Source organism: Scophthalmus maximus, chromosome 2 (assembly GCF_022379125.1).
Source record: "Scophthalmus maximus strain ysfricsl-2021 chromosome 2, ASM2237912v1, whole genome shotgun sequence".
In the NCBI taxonomy this organism is placed as follows: Eukaryota; Metazoa; Chordata; class Actinopteri; order Pleuronectiformes; family Scophthalmidae; genus Scophthalmus; species Scophthalmus maximus.
This window is the reverse complement of record NC_061516.1, coordinates 22,505,980-22,525,059: the sequence shown is the minus strand read 5'-3', so window position 1 is coordinate 22,525,059 and position 19,080 is coordinate 22,505,980. Positions and strand designations below refer to the sequence as shown.

Here is a 19,080-nt window from a genome sequence, read left to right as displayed (position 1 = left end):
TATAGTCAATGTCTGATATTTTAGAGGACAAAGACAGAAGAAAAACACTTTTTTTGAGCGGAGGGGGCCATTTCGGCTTCTCAAATGCAATTAAGTTTGCAGCTTTTCTATTTTAAGGTTGGAAAATTAGCATGTGCAGATTTACTATTGGTATCTTGGTTTTTCTGATGCACTGTTCTCACCATTTTCATATATATAATATAATATATATTAATCAGCAGCAGATTAATCCTTTATGAAAATAATGTGGTGCCTGAAAAAAACTCCACCTTACCTTTTTCAGCGTACTTTTAGTACTTTTAGTCGAGTCCAGATCTAAATCCATTTCTGAATTAGTTCACCAAGCGCTGCGCTTGCGTGCGAAAACCACTAGAGGCCGCTGTGGTGTCGAATGGGTACAAATTGCGACAGTCGTTGCTCATTGACGGCTGATGATGACCTGTCCACACAGCCAGTCAACAACAAACATGGCAGCCGGCGGCAGCGACTACTGGGAAGGTACGTGGTGTTCACTGTACGGCGTCTGATTCTACACGAACGATGTACATGTCCGTGTTATGTTGCTCTTCACCGATTCACACCAAACGCACTCAACGTCTTCTGCAATTCGTTACGTTAGTGTCGGCGGGGATGAGAAGTCTTAAGTTAGCTCCGAGCTAACCTGTTAGCTTGTGGAGTTACTGTCGGACTAATAAAGTTATCACCTGCACCTGCGGAGAGAAAGGACCCTTGTACAAGGCCCCTGCCTTCTCCGTCCTTGTAATATGTTTGAGTATCTTTGTAGTATTTTTGAGTATCTTTGTAATATTTTTGAGTATCTTTGTAATATTTTTGAGTCTCTCTGTAGTTTTTTAAAGTATATTTGTAGTTGTTTTGAATCTCTGTGTTCATCTCGAGGTACTTTGTGTCTCTTCCTGGTTTGTCATTCTTTTTTGCTTTTCTTTTGGACTATGCAGATTGTAATGTACATTTTTCATGCAAAGGCCCAACAGAAATCCCACAAATATACAGTTGCACAGATGGTCAAATATTTCAATGGCTGTCGTCTCAAAGGTCTGAAGAACAATGCAGGATAGGTTAATAATTCAGTCATTCATTCATATGTTTTAATGTATTCAGTCTATACAGTACAATATGTTTTTTGTCAATGATTTATAAATTGACCTTTGTCGCAGTCGGTGGTGGTCTAGAGATTTGATTTTGAAAGTTGTGTAAGATGCTTCACTAGTGTTGGACTTTCTCTTTGGCCGCCGTGTGGATGTTTTTCCTTATGTTCATGACACAATAATATGAATTGAGTTCATACAATCAGTAATTCTCCCACAAAGTCCTGCTACGTGCTGATTCAATTCACAGGGATTTTGAAGCTGCTAAATATAAAAGAAAATCAACCCTATTATTCTGAAGTGACTGACTACCACAGTGTGGCCCAAATGGTTTCATTTCACAGTGGGTTCATATCTTGGTTTGCCATCTCTCAATCTATACCATGCTTGTCTTGTGGGCTTTATACCACATTGCCGACTGAATGCAGTCCTGCAAACTTAGTTGAAATCATAATCTGGGCCGGATCAGTCTGCTGTGTCTGCTTCTTATTTTCTGCGTTTGTTTTCCAGAAGTTATTAATCATTTACCAGTAATTCTAGGTGTAGAAAGTCTGTGTTCATAATGAAATGTTTGTCTCTCGTTTCTGAACTCAGGTTTGCGTAAACAGGCCAGACAGCTGGAGAATGAGCTGGACCTTAAGCTGGTGTCCTTCAGTAAGCTCTGCACCAGCTACTCCAGCAGCAGCCGGGACCAACGAACAAGAGACAGCAGGTCACACTCCTCTCTTCACTGTACAATGTGGAAATACTCTGCCTTCTGTTGACCTTGGATGTACAATCTAAATATCGATATTTATCTGTCTCAAATGGAATCTGTGGAGATTCTCAAAATTCATTTGTGGTTTCTGTGGAAAATTACTACTCTTCTTGGCTTCCATAAACGCATAATTTTGTATTTAACATAGATTCCCTTTACTTTCTGGTGATGTTGTACAATGTTTGGGTAATATTTTATTTTTTTATGTATTTAATTTGTTGGCTATTAACTGGACAACAGAAGGTTAAGCACCAAGCACTCTAACAGAATGTTTTTATCGCCATACAATTTGATAAATTTAATAAATCTTTAACTTAATCCTAATTTCCTTCTCTTCAGGTCTGACTCTGGCTCATATCAAGACAATATTCTCGTGGCCATGACTACTGAGCTGGAGCAGCTCCTGGCAAATGTGAGTCAAATGTCACACTACAAGCCAAGTTTATGGAACTGATGTTATACCAAAAATATCAAACTTAATTTATAATTGCTGTTCTCAAACCAGGGGGGAGCATCAACCAAAGCTGTTTGTGTCATCCTGGGTTTTTATATGACGGGAGAAGTGCTGTTGAAATGCAGTTCATGCTTATTACAATACATTCATGTGTAATTTGAAACTTGTTTAACTCTAGTTTGAAACTCTAATCTAAATATCAATTAATTATGTTCATTTAATTAATCATGTTAATTTAATCTTTGTTTTTTGTGTGTGTAGCTTACAGCAGTCAATGACAAAATGGCAGAATACACAAACACTCCTGGAGTGTCGTCACACAACGCAGCACTGATGCACACGCTGCAGAGACATCGAGATATTCTACAGGTACATACAACAACTCTCATGATCAAATGTTATCCAGCTCCACATATTAAGACAGTGTCATTATTTATTCTTTTGTGAATTTTCCACTCTTGATTGCTTACTGTCGTTCATGATGTGTTGTCCTGCAGGACTACACCCATGAATTCCACAAAACCAAAGGCAACTTCTTTAGCCTGCGAGAGCGAGAGGACCTGCTGGGCTCCGTTCACAGAGACATTGAGTGAGCAAGCGAGCACCCTCATACATCGGCATGTGATAAAGACACTGTGTATTGTTAGCAAATGCCAGAGCTCAGGGTAATATTGTCAGATAACCAATTTTGGTGAAGATATTCAATGTTAACATGTTTATTTTTCTGTCCGTTTAACTAATCAACTGATCATTTCTGCTCCTGATACACATACTCTTTTAAATTACCTGTTGTATTGAAGCCTTGAAAAAGCTCTGTGAACATTGTTTATACGTTTCCAGATTTTCTTTATCTTTTAGAAAGGGTACTCTTAGTCACCGACCATTTCTTTTCTACTTTTTTAAATCTGTCTCTCTCTCTTGGCTTCCTAACAGGAAGTGCAGTACCACTGTATAATCACTGGAATATAGTCTGTATCATTTCGGCAGAGTCACACCTTCCTCTCATAATTCCTTCCATCATTGGTGTTTCTCTGTACCACTTTTTACTATCTTCATCTTTCCTTCCATTCTTTTCCATCCTTCCTTGTTCTTGCAGTCTTTTCTTTCTCCACCTCTTCTTCCTCTGTGGACTTTAGCTGTGCTACACTTAACCAGTAGGAGGCAGAAATGTCCAGTTTGTAGCAGAAGTTCCCCGCCCTTTAATAGCCTGCTTCCCTCTCTCATGTTTCATCTTGTAAAAAGAAGAACCTCCTCTTATCAGCCCCCCCTCCCTCCCTCCCTCACTGTTTCTTTCTTTCTTTCTTTCTTTCTTTCTCTGGGGGTATCTTTCATAAGTGCCTTCTACAGTAAATCAAACCACAAGGCTTTCATTTAGCCAAAGCTGAGGGAGAGTGGTTACATCTGTCCTGCCTGAGACAGAGCAATGGTCCACCAGGGGAGGACAGTCAGAGCAGGACAGAGGGAGAGGGGAGTGAGAGACATTGTCCTGAGCTGACAGATTACCAAAAAAATTATGAAAGTAACATTTTAATTATCCCCGTAGAGATGAGAGGTGTGGAGAAACAGTGGGAGGAGAGAGGGGCAGAGCAGCTAATGGATGATGAATTGATGATCAATCCAAACAGGGAGTGTAAATAAGAAATGGAGCACAGAGTCGTGGCTTAAGCAGAGCTGATCACTTAAAAGCCTTAACGCAGGAAGTACATAATCAGCACCGAGGCATCAGTTTATAGGCGAGAGCGAAATATATCGTCCAGGCAAAGGCCGAGGAAAAACATGTTCTGTGTCGGTGGTGATCTGGCCAGTTGCAGCTACTTAGATGTGATTGTGCATGTGGAGGGTAATGCTTTGCTGTAGGTTTTCATGAAACAACCATAAGAAATAATTAAAATATATTGCACCACCAAACAAAGAGTACATTTGTTCTAACTATCATTCTTATTATTAATTAATGTGTTGATTAGTTTCTCTAATATTTGGTTGGTTGGTTAATTAAATGTGAGAAAATTGTCAAATATATTTATTCCGGTTTCCTAAAGCCCAAGATGACATCATCAAATGTTTCATTTTGTCCGATCTAAAAACAGTTTAAACCTAAAGATGTTGAGTTTAATATCACAGAAGACATTTGAGAAGCTGACCAGATTTTTTTTTTTTTTTAATTTTTTTTTAAACATATTTCCTTATTCAGGCAGCAATCACATTGGCCCTTTTGATGGTGTAAGGGTTGTACAGAACCGTGTCCCTTCACAGTTTGAAACATCAAAATTTGTCTGCATCCTGCTGAGGCCAGCAGAGGAGTTTGTGTCAAAGAGTGTGCCTTAACAGGCAGTCTGCTGACCGAGTCTTCTTCCACATCCACAGTGTGCCTTTATCCACAGGCCACCGCTCCTGAGTCAGACATGTCTTCTCTGATGTGTGCAGTGTGGCTTCATACACAGGCCGCCGCTCATTCCCAACAGTTCGATATATTGGTCCGTTACAAACAGGCCTGTTTTGAACGGGCACTGCACCAGTTATTTAAAGTACAAAAAATTGTGGCTACAAAAATTGCCAGCTATATTCGCATATTTTTTAAAATCCAGCATGGCTTTAGGGATGGCAGTGTTGTCTGAGTCTCTCTTCAACAAATAGCTGGAATTGCCCTGAGATTTTATAAAGACATTCATGGTCCCCAGAGGATTAATCATGACCCGGGTGATCCCCCGACTCGTAGCTCCATCAGCAGCTCAGTGCTTCAGTTCAGTGCTAATTAGCAAAATTATGTCAACATGCTCAGTACAACATGCAAACGTTTTACCGGCTGATTTTCTCCCTCTCTCTTCGGTTTTCTTGTTCAGGTCCTACAAAAGCAGCTCGGGGGTGAATAACAGAAAGACAGAGCTCCTCCTGAAGGAGCACGAACATCTCAGAAGGTAAGAGTTTTTTTTAAGAAATCCCGTATCGCTTAAAAACACAGAGCAGAGCTGTAGTAAATTAATATTTGTGTTTTCAAGAAGACCAAGAGCTAGGCCCTAAATCCCTCCCTGTCTTCTTAAAAATGCCATCTGAGTGTTTGACTTGAACACATCATTGTGAACGTTGCTTCATGTTGGCATGTGTAGTTGAAAACAGAAAAATAAGAAAGCCAACCGGACATAAATTGCTGCAAAAGGCAATTTTTGTCCGGTTGATTTCCTGTAGCAGTGACCTCACCAATAGGCCCAAACTACTGTTCTCAAACCTGAGGCAAAGAGAATGAGACTCGCCGTGTGAAGTTCAACGTGTGAGGAATGTAAGTAAAGAAAGCTGAAGAAGAAAAAAAGCAGGAAGCTGCCTCCCCCGTGGACTCTTCCAGCTAATGAAGGATGGAGAGAAAAAGCAGAGGACAGCAGTAGATAGATGGTGGAAGCGATGGATAGATGTATAATGTACAGTATTGATTTTTTTTTTCGTCTCCGTTGTTGGAGTCTGCCAGGACGAACGCACACTGCAGCCTGTATGTGATCCGGTCAAACGCTCCATTCTTCTGTCCGTCACTCACCTTGGCCGCTAATAGCAGCTGACGAAAAAGTCATCTGTCCTCGCGTGTGGGATCAGCTACCTGTCATCAAAATGAATACTGTATCTGTTGTTATGTGTTCACAGCAGGTATATTATAGAGATTGACTGGCTTCTGCTGTGACCGGCTCGGATTCTGACTCAAAAATCCTCCATTAACCAGCACTTTTCTCTGTTGTCTCACGGGAACCACGGGAAGTGCTCCCTTTAATGAGAGTAGACAAAAGAGCCGTATGGGGTTCCATGCACAGACTTTTCCTTGTTTAATCCAGGGGAAGTATTTAGAAATAATGTAATAATAATAAAGTAATACTGTATGTCTTGAAATTTTATATCGAAATGTTATTTGTTTAAAAGTGTCATGATGATTGGCTGCGAAAGATTAATTAAATTACTGCACGTTTTCAAGGATTGAACATTTTTGTGTAAGAATTGAAGAATTAAGGTTTTTCGTTTACAATCTCTTTTCTCTTCTTCTTCACAGCTCAGATCGGCTTATCGACAATGCAATAAGGTGAGCGTTATTGCCGCATTCACTCTCCTCTTTCCCTTTTACTCTCAATCACTCACTCAACTCAGAAATGCACACACACACACACACACACATCATAAGCAAACGCAGCACATTCAGATCTATTATAACAGGCCATCATAGCATCCTAATTTTTGGCACCTCAGCCAAAACGTTAAAACCCACTTAATGAGATGCTGTGAGCCTCATCTGATGCTTTGTGCGTTCTCTCTCTCTCTCTCTTCCTCCAGCATCGCCATGGCTACCAAAGAGAACATCACATTTCAGCGTGGGATGTTCAAGTCCATTCAGACCAGGGTCACAACTTTGGCCAGTATCCTTTTTTATCATTTCTGTTCCTTTCTTTCAGTTCCCGCGCTTTTTTTTAACTTTCTCTGTGTTGACATTGAAATCTCAGTTTTGCCTGTGCAGAACATTTGTACACAGATTTCCGTTGCACATGTGCAGCACAAACCACACAGCACACACACTGAGCAGGGATCACATCACCGCACTTGCAGTTGAAAGCTAGTATGACCCACAGCAGACTTTACCATTAGGCTCCATTAAGTCTTTTATTTATTTTTCCTGCTGATCAACTTTCCCTGCCGCTTTATGCCTCTCGCTCACTTGTGAGGAAGGGAAACCCCCACTTGGATCTTAATTATTTTTCCTTCACCGTGCTACTCAGATCGCTTCCCCACCATCAACGGTCTCATCCAGAAGATCAATTTGCGCAAGAGGCGTGACTCTTTAATCCTAGGCGGGGTGATTGGCGTCTGCACCATCCTCCTGTTGCTTTACACGTTCCACTGAGTCACCGCTCAGCTGACTGACGTTGTAACTCAGTCCAACTGTTGCCAAGAAACTATTATTTTTTTAAATGTTCATGATTTTGTATCCTTCTATTGTGATTCACTTTACATAAACTCAACAGTTAAGAGAGAATTTAAAGATGTATGACATTAATAACAATTCTTAATTGAAAGTAATCATTTTGCCCCTCAGCTCTCACACTGCAGAGTTTTATTTATTTTTCAGATCTGGGAATTTATATATTGCTGCTTATAGCCTGTTGTAATTTTAAAAATCTTTATAAATGTATGAGGTCATATTCTAATGGGATGTGTACTGTTCATGTCGTACTTATACTTATACTTATATATAGTATCGGCAGTGCCAAATAATAAAATAAAGATGATGAGCTCACTTTTTTTAAGTTTGTCATGCTCATTCAGGTTTATTTCAGACATGCAGAACTATGGCACAGTAAACCAGTCATACAGTATAAATGTATAAACATCAACAACAGTGCATACAGGGAGAACAGCCCCCCCCCTTTTTTTTTTTCATATCTTGCAGTATATTGTAAACGTTAAAGAGGTGCAGAGATCCAGGCAGTTCAGTAGACTCCCAACACGAGTCTGTTGAATTTATCATAGTAGCACACAAAAGCAAGATATCACGCTATAACTGCAGCAGGGCCTTGTTTTGTACATGATGTAAACAGTGTATGAAATCAGCTTATACATCTTCAACATCCTGTGGCGAACAGAAAGGGAAAGTCGGTTCTTACTTAGTTGCTAATTGTTAAAGACAAACAGTGGCTGCGCTACAGACCAGAGATGCACTGATGCCTTCTGAACCCGAGAGGGGGGCACGTTTAACGTGGTCTTCTTTAGTCTTTAGAGCATCCTCCCATCTAATGATGCCTTGTGGTTTTCTAGGGGTTTTGTTTTTGTTTTGATACTCAAAATGTAGAGCCATCCAATTGTCTTGTGTGTGTCAGGCAGGAGTCGACATCAGTGCACCTCTAGTTTGGACTAAGAGTAGTTTACACATTCACCCGTGACGATCCGACCCGATGACCGGGCGCAGCCTCCCTCCGCCTTCCTTTGTTCCTGAGTTTGTGGGGTTAATGGACAAGAGTGTTGCCAGAAAAAGAGAAATGGTCTGCGACTTCTTTCTTTCTTTTTTTTATCCACAGCAGAAAAAAAGCACCACGTTGTACGTTAGTCTCTTCAGCTTGTTTTCAACTCAGATTTTGTGCTTGTTATTTATTTTTTTGTCTTCAAAAATGACATCCTTCCCCCTTCCTCTTCCTCATCAATTTTTTCTGTGCAAACTTGTGTCAGGTGAAGTCATAGGAGTGTTTAGTGGGACTCCTTCCATCCCACAGCTCACTGCTGGATCTCTGATAGATGGAAGAGGGGAGAAATATTGTTACTGTGTGTGTGTGTGTGTGTGTGTGTGTGTGTGTGTGTGTGTGTGTGTGTGTGTGTGTGTGTGTGTGTGTGTGTGTGTGTGTGTGTGTGTGTGTGTGTGTGTGTGTGTGTGTGTGTGTGTGTGTGTGTGTGTGTGTGTGTGTGTGTGTGTGTGTGTGTGTGTGTGTGTGTTTTACCTATTGTAAACACTATGAACATGATGACAGCCACACCCAGCAGAATTGCCAGAAGGCTGAGCAGCATGGACAGACGCCCGTATTTCTTTGCTCCTTCGATATCGCCAGTGTGGAGCACAGACCTCGACTAATGGGAAACAAAAGGGAAGTGACTGACAATGAATTATTTAAAATGCAACATAGATGCCAAACACCTGTAGTGCCTGAAAAGCTTTCCATCTGTATCCAGATGCACCCGAGCATCTAAAGCACAGACACACAATCACTGTGTTCTAATGAAGAGCAGTTCAATTCAAATGTAGCACTCACCACATTTGCATACCACAGGGCACATATGTTGAGCGGCACCGCGGGACAGAAGCAGGACAGCAAGGCGAGCCAGAGGTAAGTGGAGGGTAAGGACCCGCCCGGCACCGGGGAGGGCAGCCGGCCCAGGCTGATCCGGGACGAGGATCTGGGTGGGGCCGCCAACTGCCCCATGGAGCCCGACTTCAGCGGCGATCTGTGTCCGTTCTGCTCCGCGTCCAGGGAGTGGATGCTCCCTCGGACGTTGAGGGAGAAGGAGTCGGACGGCTTGAGGTTGGTCTGCCCGGTGGGCTCGGTGGTCGCGGCGCTCAGCAGCTTCTCCGTGTCCTGGAAGTCGGTGGGATTGGAAACTTCCCTCTCGCCGAGGGCGCTCTTCCCGAACGCAGCGTCCGTGTTGATAGCCATCACTGAAAGATAAGGAATCTCAAAAGTCTAACTCTCTGTGTGACCGAGCCGCTGCCCTGAGGATGGAGAGGAGTCTTCCTTCAGATGTTCTCCATGGGGAGGGGGGGGGGGTCATCGGATTCAATATTATAAATTCAGACAGGCAAATACCTTCAAGGCAACCTATTTCATTAAGCAGTCTAACTCCATCGAGATGTCTTATTGATGAGCCAGATGTTATTGATGTCCAAGATCCCTCTCGCGTTTAGTTGGCGCTGAGCGTCCGGACGCACGCTTTTGCCCCCCCCCCGCGCGCCCCCGCCCCTTTCTCTGGAAGTACGGAGTTTTAACCGCATCCCCATACATCTCCACGGCACATCCCCAGCGTCCGCGGCCTATATGTGCACCGGTCGAGGCGTGTGACATTGCAAAAACAATAATTTAAAACCTCACTTTGAGGGAACACGCGCGGCGCGTAAAAGCTTCCCATTTACGCGCGAGGAGGGGAGGGGCTGGAGCGGCTCGGTGTCATCCAACACCAGCCACAATAACTTGGTTAATTGATATTTTGCCCATACTTTACTATGAGTTCATAAAAAAATAATCAGCAGTGATTGAAAAATGTCCAATATACTTCTTCTTATATATTTCTATTATGCTCCTTTATTCACTCTACTAATAGCACATTGATATTGCACCTTTTCCTCTATATCAATGATTACATTAAGATATTTTATCAGACAACTATTGTCGAAGATTGACATTTTACACATAGGATGTTTGTCAGATAAATTTTTCAAAAAAGAATATTTGCAAAATGCACTCGGGGTATTAAAAGTAAAACTCATAAAAATAAGACAAAATTTCCCATTTGAATATTGAGGTATAACATATTGTATTGTTAGACTATTATTACTGATGCATTCATGTGTGATCAAACTTTAATGCTTCAGTAACTCAACTTTATCATACAAACCCATCATAGGTTTTGTAAAAATCCTGATCTGTAAATCAATCGTCACTTAAATTGTCAATTAAGAGTATTTCCCTCTGAGGTGCATGAAAAGGAACTACTCAAGCACAAGTACCTCAAAGTTGTACTATGGCAAAGTATAATGCTTAACTCCACCACTATGAACCCAACAGTACATTGAGCTTCCAGTTTCAATCCAGCCATGGGCGACTGCATTAGACATGAATTCAATGACATATTAAAACAGTCATTAAGATGTTCTGTATGACTGCTGTGACACATCTGCTTTTGCATTTTGCTGGTAGAAATTTTGTAATTTTACTTCTGAATCTGAATATTCATGTCACCACGGCCCATCAGAGACATTTCAACTGCTGCAAAGCTTCTCACCTACACTGTTACACACCTATTCGTATAATAAACCCTTTGAATCATTATTATATATATGTATGATCACTGAACTGACACATTTATTAAACTAAAGGTGAATTGTGGATAATGAGGAACTCATTCTCACTGGATCAAGCAAGAAACTTGATCTAAGAGTTAAATGTCTTGTTTATATAAATATATACATATAATCGATGCTTTTGTGTCTTTTTACACTTTTAACAAACTGAGAATTCACAGTGATTAAATTCCAATCAACTCATCAGATGTAATACCATGTTATTCCACAGGAGATAGCAATAATCCAGTGTGACTTTATTTCTCTCACTGATCTGCAGTGAAACGTGCTGATGTCGCCATCTAGTGGTGAATTAGAGAAAACGCACCAATGACCTGAACTAGTTTAAAATAGCAGCAACATTCCACTTGCCTCATCTTCCCTTTTAAAATACATCACTTACAGAAAATATACATGTTCTGCAGCTCAATAGTTAGATTTAGTACATCAGGAGGGCCATTTAAAAATGTGCATACCCCCAATTTTTTTTCTTCTATATTCTGCTGTCCACTTTGCTGCTGTAACGCCCAGAAAGGAATATCTTATCTCATCTTAACAAATACATGATGACTGGACTACTCTTGACTCAAGGAAATGAAAACACAACCTTTACCTTAAAAAACTAAGAAACATCATTAAACACTGGTCAGCTTCTACATTATTTTTTTTGCATTTGATTAATATGAGTAACTCTGGCAGATTGATGATTAATTCATAAAATCATTTGTGATTATGCAGTGAAAGTTGGCAGTGTATGAAGGAATCCCACAGGAGCAGCTGGTAAAACCGTCAGGCCCTGAACAACACACATTTGGTAGTTTTTTTCTTCTTCTTTGGTTTAGTAAAAATCATTTAACCTGGTGTGGTCCTGACTAAATATCATCTTGTTTACTTTTTTGTGGTGATTAGCCTCCCAGAGAGGACCATGAGGTTATTGCATATCTGTCATCATTAAACTTAGACAAGAGCATCACAATTTAGTTCTCGTTTGCCCTTTAAGAGACTTCAAAGTTAACAGGAACAAGTGTGACACTTCTTTTTGATTTTATCTTTTGCCTGTATATGTTTTTTTTATGTGTCTATAGTGTCATAGTGTGCAGTTTTGTCTGACACAATAAACCGTGAGTCACAGACAATATTTTGTTCTTTATTGCAAGAAAATGAAAAACAAAAACTTCACGTACAAAATTTCAATAAGGTTTCTGCGGGGTTCAAGTTAATTGATGAATTTTACATAAGGTCAGAGGTCGGGAAAAAGGCTTTCCTCTCGGGTTTTGCCCAAAACACACAAAAACATTTAGAAGTAACATTAATGCTTACAGTGAATACAAATAACATTCAAGACCTTATAATATAAAATGAAAAACGTTTTAATACATTATTGAGTCTCCATGTTCTAAAGACTTTTCAAAACCAGCCGTTTGCCTGATTGAACATCTTTCTGTTCAGCCTACCTTCCACGTGATCAGCACAAGAATAGGAGAAAAAGAAGAAAAGTACAGTTTGACCACTGAGCGAGTGAAACACTGAGCTTCCTCAGCCCCCAACCCCCCAAGCTCACAGCTTCCTCTTTCTTGAGTCGTCCGGGGCAGGGCTGACCAGAACAGTTCTTCAGCTGGCAGCTTTAGCATGTGTACAGGAACATAAAGCTTGCCAGTGAAGAACTGCTGTGTGTCAGCCATTCGGGGCCGAGGGTGCGGGGTGCGGAGGGGGGGGGGGGGGGGGGGGGGGGGGGGGAGGGAGCGCTGGGAGTCAGCCAGCGAGCGTGAGAGTTTCAGAGACACACATCCTGGAGTGACGGACAAGGCTCCGTCTCTTCCCTTCTTCGGATTTAGACGCATATTTTCCTGCAGAAAGAAGAAGAAGAGATCGTTTTACTTCCCCCTCTAAACTCTCTGCTCATAGCGTGGGTATGAGGTGGCCTGCAGCCAGTCTCACACACACACACACACACACACATAGTAAGTGGGTGCAGTCGAGGCACGGTGTGCGCGATCAGCTGTGAGTAAGTGGGCGAGATGAGGTGATATGTAAGAATGACCGGGGAGATGCTCACGAGATCATGTGTCAGATCACCAGCAGGGGTACGTGCATCAGCAGCTCAGCTCTGCCTCTGCATGTTCCACAGCGCCAGCATGGAATTCTTAGATATTCTGAAAATCACAGACTGGCCTCTTGGAAAACCCTTTTTTTTTTTCCTTTAAAGAAATAAATAAATGTCAGTTACCGTGGTTACTAGGCCCAAGCAAGTGGACCAGACGGCCTCTACATGAAAAGCAGAAAAACTTGGAATCCTTTCAGGGATCCAAAGACTTAACTTGAGCATTTTAGCATGTTAGCATGCTCCTGCTGAAGTGCAGCCTTTAGCATGGCCTCTTTTCTTTTCTCTTTTGTTTAACAATTATTCATTGGATTTTTCACAATTAACACAACAATAACACAATTGTTATAGAGGGCTAAAGACACACATACGAAAAGGGAAAAGAGATGCAAGTCACGATACGCTGAATAATATTAGATCATCTGTATACGGCACACTACAGTTTTCTCATCCTCAAGTAGTCGGCAAACATCTTGATTGGTGACTTTTAAGATTATTAATAGATTTTGTCCCCATATTATAAGAAAAACTGTGTTTTTGTTCGGTAAAGTTAGAACAACTTTTTATCCAAAGTGCAACTCAAATCGTTCTCAGATATTTCTACATCTACGTAGCTCGACCAAGACAATCTATTGTTGTTTTTTTTGTTTTTTTTGATTTAACGACAGTTTAAACTGTAAATCATAGTTTTTGAATGCAAAAAAACCCAAACTTCTTTAATGAATTACACCCCAGCGGTTGCCAAGTCAGATCTTACAGAGTGGAAAGTGTGTGGCCTTGAAGTGTGAATAAAAATAAGAGTTAAAAAACTGGGTGTAACAGTAAGTTGAACATTCACATTGAGGTTGAGCACCGGAATACTTCTAAACCAACCTGTGTAAAAGCGAAAGCACATCTGCGCTTTTCTCGAACGTAATCTTGCGGCAATGCTGAGATACCGAGGACAGACTCCACTTGTCTGGCGGACGACGATGAGTAACACATGCTGAACATTCCTGCACTAAGGAGAACCAGAAATAATCGCAGGTATTTCAGCCTGTAGACTCCGCGCAGCAGGGGAGGGTGGGTCACAATCAACGGGACTTAAGAGGGTTTTACAGACGCCGCCGCCGCCGCCGCCGCCGCCGCCACCGCCGCAGGGAGAAATCATCCTGCGTCACCCTGACAGGGCCAGGAAGTCATTTCATCCCTTCAGACGCATGACGGTGGTCATTAATATGAAAAGTACACGGGTTGTAGATGGAAAAACACTAATATGTCCATCCTCCTCCTGACAAATGCATCTACATGACACGCATATCACTCTTTTTTTTAAACGGATGAGTCACCGTGCAGAGGCCTTGACTGCCTGTTCGGACTTGTGACTAATGTGCACTGAAAAAAAAGTTTCCACAACTAAATCTACTGGCCTCTGCCAGTGCTGCACCATCTTTGATTGGTCATAAATCAAAGTCTCCTAAATCTTTCAAAATCAGGTGTTGATTTTTGCGAGTCATGAAAACGATTACTGGGCTCCAAAATGGCGCCCATTCAGACGTGAGGGTGGTCACTTCCAGGCCTATCCAAACCAGCTCTGCTCTCAGTCTCCCCTCGCGTTGCCTCCACTGCGCCGGTGATTGAAAGCAAGATTGTTGTTGAGATATTTTGCAGGATGAGTGAACATTTTGACCCAGATGAAAGCAAGTAGATCAGCAAAGTCATTAGGAATCATCCTCCGGGGACCGCGAATGTCTGTGCAACATTTTAATAGCTATTCATCCAGCAGGCATACTGAGATATTTCAGTCTGGACCAAACAAACAGACTGACTGACATTGTCATCCAGGCACTAGAGGATCCGGGGGTCAACAAAAGGATATCTGGACCAAACTTCATGACCTGCCTTCAACAGCTGTGGAAATTTCGGGCAAAACTAATAAAAATGGCAGCGGGGCGATTTATTTTTTGCAGTTGACGTTGCAGGTCTTTGAAAGAAGTGGTGATTTCCACGAAGGCCGCGGCCCGTCACAGCAGTATCGCACAGTGAACCGCCGCCCCACCCCCACGCGGGGCTCCTCACGCCAGCGTCAGGCAGGAAGATGTGCAGTACATGTCCTCTGGCCACACACTCCTACTGTAACTGTCGACGAGCGCGACCGCAACCTCACGCTGGAACTGAATTAGTTATCCGTTCCACAGCGTGTCACTGACTCCCCAAACAGTGAGTCTGTATCTCTACGCTCACAATGACAGGCAGTGTTGAATCCTCCCGACTCTTTTGCTGTGCCACTCTTTCCCATATCTCCTCTTCTTCTTCTTCTTCTTCTCCTCTTGGTCTTTCCTGACTCGCGTTTCCTCTCTCTCTCTCTCTCTCTCTCTCTCTCTCTCTCTCTCTCTCGGTCAGATCAGACTGTCCGGCATTCCTGACATTCCAGCTGCGTATGCTAGAAATTCCATCCGGCTGCTGTGGGCTCGCACGGCCTCTTCCACTCCTCCCTTTCCATCCCTCTATCCTTCACCCATCCCCTCCTCCATGTACTCGTCTACATCTGGTCTGCACCAGACAGGGCGGACGTGGCCTCACCATCAGGTTCACCCTCACCTCCCCTTCGCCTTTTTTTTTTTTTTTTCCCCTTTTGCACCTCATGCCTCCCCCTCTCCCACTCTGTCGTTCTGTCTTGAGCGAGGGAGGTAGACAGGGCCACATGATAGCCGGCGTGGAAGGCCTTGAGACTGGCTTTCATACAGGGGCAACAGTGTAAAAGGAGATAACACACAGTCCGACATACAGAAGACTGAGCTTATCTGGGACTGTGGACGTGTACTCCCCGGCGAGAGAGGCGCACCGGAGTCGAGCAGGCAGGGCGTGCGTGTCGGGGAGAAGTAGGAATGATGGTGTGCAAACAGGAGGGTGTGAATGAATGCAAGGGGGAATTATTGACATTTTTAACTCTTTAGACGGTCTTGTCGAGGCTTGGCTGCGAATGCAAGAGGAGTGGTTTGAATGTATGCATCTGGAGCGCTTGAAGTTGCGCATTACGGAATACAGGTAGCAACAGAAAACTAAAAACGGGTGAAGATGGAGAGGTGGTCGGAGAGAAAGTGACAGACAGACCTCTTCCTGTGCTATACGTGACCAGGCATTTGGTGTCTTCGTTTGGGGGGGGGGGGGGGGCGGTCACGCTATCGGACGCCATCGGTCCGGTGAGATTATGTGAAGAATTGCAGGTTTATCACACACAAAAATGACAGATTTACAGATTTGCACTCCGCTACTGCGGTCGCCGCACACACACACACACACACGCACACACACACACACACACACACGGTGATGAAGTGCTATGCGTCTCCTGCGTAGGCCGGCTCAGGTACATCCCTCTGCTGTGGGTGTGGCCCACATGGAGGGCGTTCACTGGCCCAGATTGTAGTCTGTAACGCAGACTGACCATTTTAAGACTGGGCATGGGGACAAAGACAGGGAAAGGGCGGTGGCTTTGGCAACACTCTGACCATAGTGCGGGGAGCCTCTTCTGTGCTCTGCTGCTCGCTGGACTTCAGAGGCTATCTGACTTTGAACACTTAGATCGCCACACATACGTGTCTTTTGTTCCTTGCCCACAGGAATAGTTGAAGACCAGTCTGAATCCATGACCTCCCCCCCCCGGGGAGGTGGCGTGAGGCCTGTAAGCCTGTCCTCGGGGCAGTCTGTGCCCTTTCCGTTCTGTTTCTAAATGAACCTACATAACATATCCCTTCTTGCCCCATCCTCCCATGACAAAGCACGCAAGAGGAATGAAGGGTGTAACCCAAGTTGAGCAAAATGGCTTCACTTCTGCAACTGCAGGCAATAAAACAAACACGGGTTAGGTTTGCTTATTTTGTCCTGCGTGGATGCAGGGCAAACACACACACACACACACACACACACACACACACACACACACACACACACACACACACACACACACACACACACACACACACACACACACACACACACACACACACACACACACACACACACACACACACACACACACACACACACACACACACACACACATACGTAGACTTGATGAGTGGCTTTTAAAAAAACTGACACCCTGCCATCGCCGTGTGACCCTCTCACTGACGGGGGGGCGGCGGCTTATGTCACACTCCTGGTTTGCAGTGGCAGACATGCAGCTCGTGACACGAGCCTATTGAGCATTCCTACCGGTGCACTGAACTCTCTGACTGTACAATTATATAAGACAGGCTCCATCGATGTCATATACAGGGAGCTCCCTTCCCACCCCCTCCCCCAAACCATTTATCTATCCCAAAGAGAGCTATCTTATACAAAATGTCACTCAGCTTTTTGAAATACTTCATGTCAGTTTAGTTCATACACTGTAAAGGTACGTACGAGGCGAGGAGACTCGAGGGCCCAGAGCTGAACCGGGAGCTCTGAATACTTTGCTACGTCACCTGCTTAAACAATGTTTAGCGGATCCTCACAGACATCAGTAATAATACACTCCAGTTGATAATATTCCATCTGAAGAATCCTCCGGCGCTGCCAGATGACTGCTGGTGTCGCTGCCTTTCTCAGGGAGGACTCGGCCCCTCGTACGGCTTCCTAATCTTTTCTTCACCTATCCCCTACTCGAGCACAGGCTTATTCCTCGGGCCTGTTATGAACTCAGCAAATTTTTTTTTAAAGAGGCTTTGTACACTGACACATTTTGACAAGTGTGGATCCCACGAATGCAGACCCTTAACTCACACACTGCAGCGTCTGGTCCGTTAATACGACATTCGTGACTGAATGAATTCTCTCGACGCTCGAGCACAAGACTGTGATGGTCCTGATATAGGATATTGTTAAGGGCAAATCTGCCGAATCTTTAAACAGGCTGTCTGTGCACCTTCGCTGGCGTTTCTTGTTCCCTTCTGCATTTCATTAGATATACAATCCAGACTTTTGAACACATTTCATGCAGCACTTTCATAAAGTCCCTGGCCACAGTTTCACTGTGTCAATGACAATTGATTAAATGTCTACAGGAGCTGGGAGGTGACAGAATGTCACATTTCTAGGTTGCCCATAAATCCTCTCTACTAGCCCCCCCCCTGTCAGTCAGTGGGCCTGGGCGATATGATCTGTGACACACCGGCAGGCCTTCAGCCTGAACTCCTATAACGTCTGACACAAGCTCCTCGGCGATGTGGCGACGCCACAGTATAGCCTCGAACTGAAATCACACCCGGAGAGGCGATTCTTTACGAACTTGATTAAATAAAGTCGACGGTTGCCAGTTGCCATTTCCACGCGAACTGGGCCATCGAGCGCAGCCACGGGCTATTAATAATAATAATAAAATTTAAAAAAAAACCCAACCCAGGCGGATACGAGAACCGGCGTTTACGCACAGACGAGACACTGAGTAACCCGCCCCACCTTGACCGCCGGGCCGGGTCGCTCCTCCGAACGGTCCGGCAGGAGTTCACGCTTCCTCGCCCGCTGCTCGGCGGAGCGATCGCTGGAGCTCCGGGAGGAGGGCGTGTCGCTCGCAGTGGCTTTTCACTTTAACATCCACGACGTAAAAAAACAAAACGACAAACATACCCAAATAAACGGTGTGGCACCATTTGCATGAGTCCACTTTTACGCGCAGCAGCAGCAGAAGAAAACGCAGGACTTCAGCCCCTTTTACACAACTCCTGCCCCACTCCCCTCCTCTCTCTCTCTCTCTCTCTCTCTCTCTCTCTCTCTCTCTCTCTAACACACACACACACACACACACACACACACGCACCCGGCTTCCCACTCCGATCAGCTGGCAGCGTGATGACGTGCCACCTTACGAGGCGCGGACGTCAGAATGGCCACAGCCCTGACGTGTCCACGCACGCACGCACGCACGCACGGAGGAAGACGCGTTGTGCTTCTCATGCTGCATTTATGGAAAAGATAAAAACAAACGTCTAGTATTTTATTTGGAATCAACGTCAGGTGTACAGAGAAAGAAAAATTTGCAGAAAAAAGGGTGTATCTGTGGTACCACACGCATAGAAAATTGTCTGTTATTCTGTTTCAAATGACCATACACTTTATGATTTCGTTGATGTCCAT

The 19,080-nt window shown here is 43.7% G+C and overlaps 2 protein-coding genes and 1 long non-coding RNA gene across 3 annotated transcripts; 1 reads left to right on the top strand and 2 right to left on the bottom strand.

The window, feature by feature from the left end:
- Nucleotides 1-357: 357 nt before the first annotated feature.
- LOC118300514 (Golgi SNAP receptor complex member 1) lies at nucleotides 358-7,577 on the top strand. The gene is made up of 9 exons (XM_035624971.1): nucleotides 358-498; nucleotides 1,701-1,818; nucleotides 2,203-2,275; nucleotides 2,579-2,686; nucleotides 2,815-2,906; nucleotides 5,158-5,232; nucleotides 6,342-6,371; nucleotides 6,620-6,702; nucleotides 7,060-7,577. Exons 1-9 carry the CDS (start codon nucleotides 432-434, stop codon nucleotides 7,182-7,184), a joined length of 771 nt encoding a protein of 256 aa, XP_035480864.1. The 5' UTR covers nucleotides 358-431; the 3' UTR covers nucleotides 7,185-7,577.
- A 7-nt stretch (nucleotides 7,578-7,584) lies between these two features.
- Nucleotides 7,585-9,709, bottom strand: LOC118300516 (trafficking regulator of GLUT4 1-like). Its single transcript, XM_035624975.2, has 3 exons — nucleotides 9,079-9,709; nucleotides 8,770-8,896; nucleotides 7,585-8,562 (listed from the first exon to the last, which is right to left on the bottom strand). Exons 1-3 carry the CDS (start codon nucleotides 9,478-9,480, stop codon nucleotides 8,549-8,551), a joined length of 543 nt encoding a protein of 180 aa, XP_035480868.1. The 5' UTR covers nucleotides 9,481-9,709; the 3' UTR covers nucleotides 7,585-8,548.
- A 2,304-nt stretch (nucleotides 9,710-12,013) lies between these two features.
- On the bottom strand, nucleotides 12,014-18,707 carry LOC124849827. The gene is made up of 2 exons (XR_007030423.1): nucleotides 18,406-18,707; nucleotides 12,014-12,727 (listed from the first exon to the last, which is right to left on the bottom strand). It is a non-coding gene; the product is annotated as an uncharacterized LOC124849827 (long non-coding RNA).
- Between the last annotated feature and the right edge of the window lie 373 nt (nucleotides 18,708-19,080).